The sequence below is a fragment of the Cebidichthys violaceus genome, unplaced genomic scaffold (assembly GCF_023349555.1).
Source record: "Cebidichthys violaceus isolate CVI_PGR_0920_01 unplaced genomic scaffold, fCebVio1.0.p SCAF_12, whole genome shotgun sequence".
Classification (NCBI taxonomy): domain Eukaryota; kingdom Metazoa; phylum Chordata; class Actinopteri; order Perciformes; family Stichaeidae; genus Cebidichthys; species Cebidichthys violaceus.
Window position 1 is genome coordinate 11,276,161 of NW_027176285.1, and position 8,014 is coordinate 11,284,174.

General features: G+C 40.9%; 1 protein-coding gene across 1 annotated transcript; it reads right to left on the minus strand.

The window, feature by feature from the left end:
- Positions 1-1,019: 1,019 nt before the first annotated feature.
- acads (acyl-CoA dehydrogenase short chain) lies at positions 1,020-7,645 on the minus strand. Its single transcript, XM_068706354.1, has 10 exons — positions 7,557-7,645; positions 5,905-6,065; positions 5,371-5,520; positions 5,170-5,281; positions 4,717-4,868; positions 4,475-4,645; positions 3,910-4,047; positions 2,696-2,791; positions 2,536-2,592; positions 1,020-2,455 (listed from the first exon to the last, which is right to left on the minus strand). The coding sequence occupies exons 1-10, from the start codon at positions 7,582-7,584 to the stop codon at positions 2,303-2,305; spliced, it is 1,218 nt and encodes a 405-aa protein (XP_068562455.1). The 5' UTR covers positions 7,585-7,645; the 3' UTR covers positions 1,020-2,302.
- Between the last annotated feature and the right edge of the window lie 369 nt (positions 7,646-8,014).

Consider the following 8,014-nt stretch of genomic DNA (forward strand, 5'->3'; position numbering starts at 1 on the left):
ATGTAATGTTTTTGTAAATGTCTTTGTTTTGTGTGACGAACAAAAGAGCCAGAAAATAATCAGGACTCTGGTTCACACGACCTCGATGGAACAATGCAGCCATCAGACCAATCACATTCAGGAAGCTCAGCCTGAATGTGGACCAGCAGAGCAATCAGGACCTCAGTGGATCAACAAGAAGAAGAAACTAAATCAGGAAACACAAAGACAGACAAGCGGTGGTTCACAGAAAGATTAACAAAAGTGTCTAAAAAGTCTGACTTTAACCAGAATTAAAATCTTTCATGAAGTCAAATCCAAGCTAAAACCTCCAGTTCTTTAAGTGTTGAAGCTGCATTCTCTCTAGTGTCCATCAGGGGGCGACTCCTCTGGTTGTATAGAAGTCTATGAGAAAATGACTCTACTTCTCTCTTGATTTATTACCTCAGTAAACATTGTAAACATGAGTTTATGGTCTCAATCTCTAGTTTCAAGTCATCTTCAATACAGCATGATGTTCATTTAGTAAATTATGGTCCATTTGGAGTCACCAGGGTACAACACACTGGCCCTTTAAGAACAGGTGACATCTGTGAAACACGTGGAACTGTATCTCGTTTAAAATGTGTATTTTTGCCTATCAACATATTTTAATCAGCCGCTTTTAATCTTATTTAGAACATGAGGTAGTGGTGCACTGTAGCCTCTAGTGGCCAACATGAGTATTACAACAACAAACACTATCTTGTTAAAACCTGATTTCCCCTTAAATCAGATGTAGAAAAGTAACTTTCGTAAGTCTATAAATATGTGTGGGAGTTTCTATACGTCTTCAGAGCAAAGTGAGTATTTTTAATAATTTTTATGTCCTATGAACTGAAGATGAAGATGCTCCGGAGCACGTTAGCTTCTGCAGTAAAGGAGAAAACACTCTAATCTCACTTTGTGGTTCATTAAAACCTCCCTCATAATAAAAATAAAGTGTGATTTACTGAAATAAACTTTGTTTTTAATGTTGAAATAAAATCCAAAGTAATACGTCCTGTAATTGTGTTTTTATTATCATCATCTGCACACAATAAATTACATTAAAATATGTACACGTTATTGAGGCACAAGACGTCTGTGAGTTCAGCCCGAATAAAGATGACGTCGTGTGTTTTTACAGTCAAACATCAGAAACCGTCTTCAGGCCGACTGACGTCATCGAATACAATCACTGAAGAATAAACTGACCGACGACCAGATCACCGAATCAGTGGATCTGGAGTCAACCTGAAAACAAGAGCTCACGTTGCAGTACGTTACAGAGATGAATGTTCTGATCCGTAATCACAAGTGGGTCACAGAGACCTGAAGGCTCTCCGGCGCCCTCTGCTGGTGAGAAGCTCTCACAGGAACTCATTTTAAACTTTCTTTTTCAGCTTCTCATTCACATTTTGGCAAATTGTCTATTAAAAGTATCCAGAATGATCTATGCAGCTCCTGTTAGCAGTGCACACATGGATGTACAGACTACCATCACTGGAGTATTTTGATCATAAAGAAAACTTAAAAACATGAAGATTCTCAGTTATGAGGAGCAGCTTATTTCTATGATTTCAAATCTGATTCATGGACGTTTATTGATAACAAATAAAAATTGTAACTCTTGAATCTTGTTAAATATTTCGCTCTTCCGAAGTACAACTAAACTATTGAAGTACTGCTTTAAAGTGACAGACGGGGACTTTTAAAGCCTATATTTGCAAATTATCAAAATTAAAAGTATGCAGAATTATCTATTAATAGCTTCTATTAGTGTTATCTACATCCAGGTGTGCAATGCTATCACTGGAGTACTTTGATGTGAAAGAAAACTTAAAAACAGGAAGATTCTCAGGAGAGTTCTGCAGTTATGAGGAGCAGATTTATGGACGTTTATCTGCAAAACAATGACATCGACTGAACGCGTGAGTCATGCTGAATGTAGCGTGACTCACGGTCAGATAAAGATCATTACGGTGGAAGTTTGGCAGAAGAGAGAGGAGCGAAAACAAGGCTGGCAGATTTTAAGCCCCAGGACAGAAATTACAGAAACTAACTACACGTCCTTTTTGTTTTTTAAATAAAAGGTGAACTGACCCTTTAAACCAGCGACGTACTTGCAAAGTTTGAAGTTGCTCCTCTCCGTGTTGAAGATCATGAATTCCCTTTGAGACGCGAGAGTTAATGCAAACCTAAAATCGTCTGAATTCCTGATGGACTTCTGCATCGTCATCTTCGATCTATAAACCCCACAATGCTCCTCTTTATCTGTAGAGGTGTTAAATGTCCACGTGGTCTACTGCTGGTACTCCTTCAGCACCTGGCCGGCGATCACCAGCCTCTGGATCTCACTGGTGCCCTCGTAGATCTCCGTGATGCGAGCGTCGCGGTAGTGCCTCTCGGCCGGCATGTCGGCCACGTAACCCATCCCCCCCAGAACCTGGATCGCCTTTTAAAAAGTACAAACATGAGACTTAAAGGTCTACCTGGAGGGTGTTATGATGAGAGCTCACGGTCTGTTTTTGTTACCTGATGGGAGCAGAAAGTGGCGGTTTCAGACGCTGCTAGTTTGGCCATGGCTGCTTCCTGCAGACAAAAACACAGGGCGGTAAAAAAAAACAACATAACATTTCACCCGTTAAAAACGGGTTAAAACTGGTTAAAACTGGTTAAGAGAAGCGGAGCGTACCTTGGTGAACGGTTTCCCTGAATCTCTGAGAAGTGAAGCCTTCCAGATGAGCAGACGAGCGCTCTCTACGGCCACGGACATGTCGGCCAGTTTGAACTAAAAGACGTGAGAAAGATACTTTAATAGTGTTTCAACGATTAGACGATTCATTAAAAGTCATTTATGAAGCAAAAACATTGAAATAAAATGCCGGAAATTGAAGATCTTTGTGCTTCAGAGGAAAACTGTGACGGGCATCTTTGATTAAATCCTGAGATCTATTAAACCTCAGAGGTTCAGCATCAGGAGACTCAAGAACAAACACATAAAATTTGGCCTTAAAACCAGACGAATCTGTGAGCTCATGTTTTATTGGCTCTGGCAAAGACTCATCTTTCAGACTATTTTGCATTTGGTCTGCTGATGTCACACTAGTTTAAAACAAGCCCCCCAAGGTTGGAAGAGAAAAGTAAATTTGTAAATAAAATGATCAACCGAACCATTTAAATAAACCAGTTCAGATACTGTTTAAAGATTATTTTAAAACACTTTGCTGACAATGTCACATTGTTCCCAGAGGAAGTTCTAATAAACCATAGTTTCTATCATTTAAAACCTGTTTGTCCTCCTGTAGTTTAAAGAGTCAATCGCCCGGCCCGTAGTTTAAAGTGTCACCCGTATGGCCCGTAGTTTAAAGTGTCACCCGTATGGCCCGTAGTTTAAAGTGTCACCCGTATGGCCTGTAGTTTAAAATGTCACCCGTATGGCCCGTAGTTTAAAGTGTCACCCGTATGGCCTGTAGTTTAAAATGTCACCCGTATGGCCTGTAGTTTAAAGTGTCACCTGTATGGCCCGTACTTTAAAGCGTCACCCGTATGGCCCGTACTTTAAAGTGTCACCCGTATGGCCCGTAGTTTAAAGTGTCACCCGTATGGCCCGTAGTTTAAAGTGTCACCCGTATGGCCCGTAGTTTAAAGTGTCACCCGTATGGCCTGTAGTTTAAAATGTCACCCGTATGGCCTGTAGTTTAAAGTGTCACCCGTATGGCCCGTAGTTTAAAGTGTCACCCGTATGGCCTGTAGTTTAAAGTGACACCCGTATGGCCCGTAGTTTAAAGTGTCACCCGTATGGCCCGTAGTTTAAAGTGTCACCCGTATGGCCCGTAGTTTAAAGTGTCACCCGTATGGCCCGTAGTTTAAAGTGTCACCCGTATGGCCCGTAGTTTAAAGTGTCACCTGTATGGCCTGTAGTTTGCCAATCGGCGCTCCGAACGCGGTGCGTTTGTGAGCGTAGTCCGCGGCGCAATCCAGAGAAGCCTGAGCGATGCCGAGGGCCTGAGCCGCCACGCCGATCCGCCCGCTGTCCAGGGTTTGCTGAGGGACAAAAAAAACCTGTAAAATATACATATATTCATGCAACAAGTGAGTACTTTTTCATTGTTGTTGTGTGTGTGTGTTGTTGGCTGAAGGTGCAGAGAGGAGACGGTCTTATTTTGTTTTTAATTATCTGAACAAACTGATTCGTTTGAATTTCTAGAGGCCACAGAATGCAAACGTCGTACTTTAACATTTCACTCCTTTAACGACAGAAATCACATCTTGGTTTATGGACGTGTTTCTAATGAAGGAACTGTTTTATTTCCAGAAACTCTAGAATGTTGATATTCAGGAAGTTACGCTACATTCTGTGCTACTTTCATGAGACATGTTTAGTTGCATTCAGCTCTTATTTTGAAATATAACGACAGCCTCTGTGTCACAATGAACGAAGAGGTTTTTCAGGGTCTTTTTTAAGAAGCACCATGGCGATCTTGAACCCGGCCCCTCGCGGTCCCAGCATGTTGTCCAGCGGGATCCTGCAGTCCTCCAGGATGACGTTGGCGGTGGACGAGGCTCTGATGCCCAGCTTGTCCTCCTTCTTCCCCAGAGAGAGGCCTGGGTGAGGCATCGGGATCAGGAAGGCACTGATGCCCTGCAGACAAGGAGCAGTCAATAGAAACAAATCCACTCTTTATCTCTCAGGTTTAAAGTGCCGCGTCGTGCCTTGTGCTTGAGCTTCTTATCCGTGGTGGCAAAAACGACGGCGGCCGAGGCATCCCAGCTGTTGGTGATCCAGGCTTTGGTTCCGTTCAGGACCCACTCGTCTCCGTCCTGACGGGCCACCGTGGAGGCAGCGCCCGCATCGCTGCCATTACCTGGAGATTAAAAAAGATCAAGAGTCACACATCACACAGGTGTAGAGACGGGTATCGTGCTTCATATACGGGGGGAAAGATCCACATTTTGACAGAGAGAGAGAGAGAGAGAGAGAGAGAGAGAGAGAGAGAGAGAGAGAGAGAGAGAGAGAGAGAGAGAGAGAGACAGACAGACAGACAGACAGAGGGAGAAACAGAGTGAGTGAGTGTGTGTGTGTGTGTGTGTGTGTGTGTGTGTGTGTGTGTGTGTGTGTGTGTGTGTGTGTGTGTGTGTGTGTGTGTGTGTGTGTGTGTGTTTTACCTGGCTCACTGAGACAGAAACAGCCCACTTTCTCTCCGGTGGTGAAAGGTGTGATCCACTTCTTCTTCTGCTCTTCTGTGCCGTTCTTCAGAATCGGTCCGATGTAGAGAGACTAAGAACAGAACCACAGCTTAATAATAACAATAATAATAATAATAATTATAATACCTCACAGATTCTGGTTCCACTGGACCCACTCACATTATTAACAGACACCACCACTCCCGTGCTGGCACAGCCTCTGCTGATCTCCTCCATAGCCAGACTGTAGGCCAGGTAGTCCATCCCAGCTCCTCCCAGCTCCTCTGGGACCTCGATGGCCATCACGCCCATCGCTCCCAGCTCCTGGATCTGGACACATTAAGAAGATAAATAAACAACACGGAAAAATGCTAAATACTGGCCTCAAGACGATTGGTTCATGCCTTTATTCACAGTAAAAAAAAAATTGACAAAAACAACAGTTTTTTATATTATTATAAACATATTCATTATATATTTGTTTAGATATATTTTTTTTGCCTTTATTCACAGTAATAAACTATTTTTTTAATAAAATTGACAAAAACAACAGTTTGAAGAACTTATTCATTTTATTATTATTATTATTATTATTATTATTATTATTATTATTATAATAATAATAAAACAATAATCTTGTTTTTTTCGCAACCAGTGAACAGGATGTTTTCATATCTGGACTGAGTGAGTGACTGAGTGAGTGAGTGAGAGTACCTGTTTAGCAGGGTAAGCGTGCTCTTTGTCCAGCTTGCCTGCGATGGGGGTCAGCTCTCGGTCGGCAAAGTCTCTGCAGGTCTGTCTCAGGAGCTGGTGAGTCTCCGGTAGCTCAGCCAGCTGAGACAGACTTCTACGACCAGAGAGACACAAGCCGAGAGCTGAGGGATGGAAAACATAAATACAATGAATACATAAAAACAGTTTAATAGAGAGTCGTCGATGTTTAGTCCAGACTGAAACATCTCTGCAGCGATTGGCTGAACTGTGATGAAATGTGGATTAAATGTAGTAACTGTATTGATCCTCTGACTCTGTTTAAAGTATGAATAAGTATTGATAAATGAGAACTGTAATATTTTATATTAATTAAATATAAGAAAGTACAGGATGGATAAATATACAACTTTAGGGTCATTCAGAAAACTATTTAGGATTTTGTATGAAGAAGAAAAATTGTGAATAATTTGTTATTTTGCGTTTGTTGAAAAAACAATAATTTTTAAATATTTTTACTCTGTTATTTTTATTGCTTTACCTGTTTGTGTAAATGCTGCTGTAGCGGAAAACAATTCCCCTTTAAGATTAATACAATAACTATCTAACTATATTAATAATACAACATTTTAACATGTAATGTGATTAGATCCAGTTCGTCTCTCTGGGGATTTGACCCTCGACCCGCTGGTCCGGGTCATGAGAGGTGACACTGAGTGTTGTACTGTAATGATTCACAGACTGATCTGATAAGCTGTGACGACGTCACGTTTGATTGGCTGTCAGCACAGAAGACAAAACAAAGAGCAGAGAAACACACAACAGTGATTTATTAAACGTTATGTTGTGGAAACGTTAATGTATCAACAATTAACTGAAGAAGATGATGTCACTCTGGTCTTTCTGATGATAATTAGACAAAAAAAAAGCTGAAGATTCATCAGCATGTTTTACAGTATTTGTCCTGAGTGTGCTTTGTTGTTGTACTCTTACACTCTATGTGTTTTTTTATGTTTCTTCCTCTAATACTCTGAGTGTTCACTTTGCTTTTTGTACTTTTACTCAGCGGTGGAATTAAACTACCAAGTACTATACTTAAGTACAACTTCTACATATTTTACTTGAGTATTTCCATGTTCTGCTGCATAGTACTTCTTTCACCACTACTACTCAGAGGTACATATTGTACTGTGACTGTACTACATCTCAGAGGTAAATATTGTACTTTTTTTTACCGTACTACATCTCAGAGGTTCTCATTCTTCCACTACTTCACTGTGTCTTTGAAGGCAGCACTAGCTCACTAGTTAGCTTCATGCTAACTAGAGGAAAGTTCATACTCCTCATCATCAGTCATGTAACTGTGAGAAACATTTTTAACGTTAATATTTAGCTTCTTTTTTCTTTTGACAGTAACCAAAGCTGGCGAACATTAATGTTTTAGTGTTTAATTATAAATATATATATTGATATAACGTTACCAGTGTGTGTACTGGTTACATAGCAAGCTAAGCTAACTAGGTTTGATAACACTCTGGTATTTCCGGTATCTATCCACACGAAGCTAACATATGCTAACTTAGCTAAGGCTAGCATTGTATTTGATGTATAAGTACTGTCTCTTGTTATAATACTTTGTCTCCTTGTGTACTCACCTCTCCTAGCTCCTAACAGTGCAGCCATGGCTCCTCTTCTTCTCGGCTTCAGGTGCACAACTATTATGAAGCACACAGCTGCATTCTTCGTCTTCTGGTTTTACGGCGGTTGGCATCCATCTTTATTGGTGCATTACCGCCACCTTCTGCTCCGGAGTGTGGGTCAGACACTAGACTTTACCCCAAAACAAAACAAAACAAATCACAATAAACAATAAAATAAAATAAAATAAAATAAAATAAAATAAAATAAAATAAAATAAAATAAAATAAAATAACAAGCTCCCAGCACCCTTGTACCTTATCCCTGCATTTCAATCATACCCTGTAAAAACCCTGTGTTCCTTAAGGAAGCAAACAGGACCCTAACCTGTGCTCAGTACTCCCTTCAGTGTGCATCCATGCTCCCCTGATTCCCCTGACTCCTCTTCTCCACATCCCTCACACAACCCTGTCTG

Coding starts and splice junctions, on each gene's coding strand:
- acads (XM_068706354.1), bottom strand. CDS start 7,584: ATGGCTGCACTGTTAGGAGCTAGGAGAG. Junction 6,066..7,556: donor ACTGTTAGGAGCTAGGAGAG/GTGAGTACACAA, acceptor TCCATCCCTCAG/CTCTCGGCTTGTGTCTCTCT. Junction 4,869..5,169: donor TTTCTGTCTCAGTGAGCCAG/GTAAAACACACA, acceptor TTTAATCTCCAG/GTAATGGCAGCGATGCGGGC.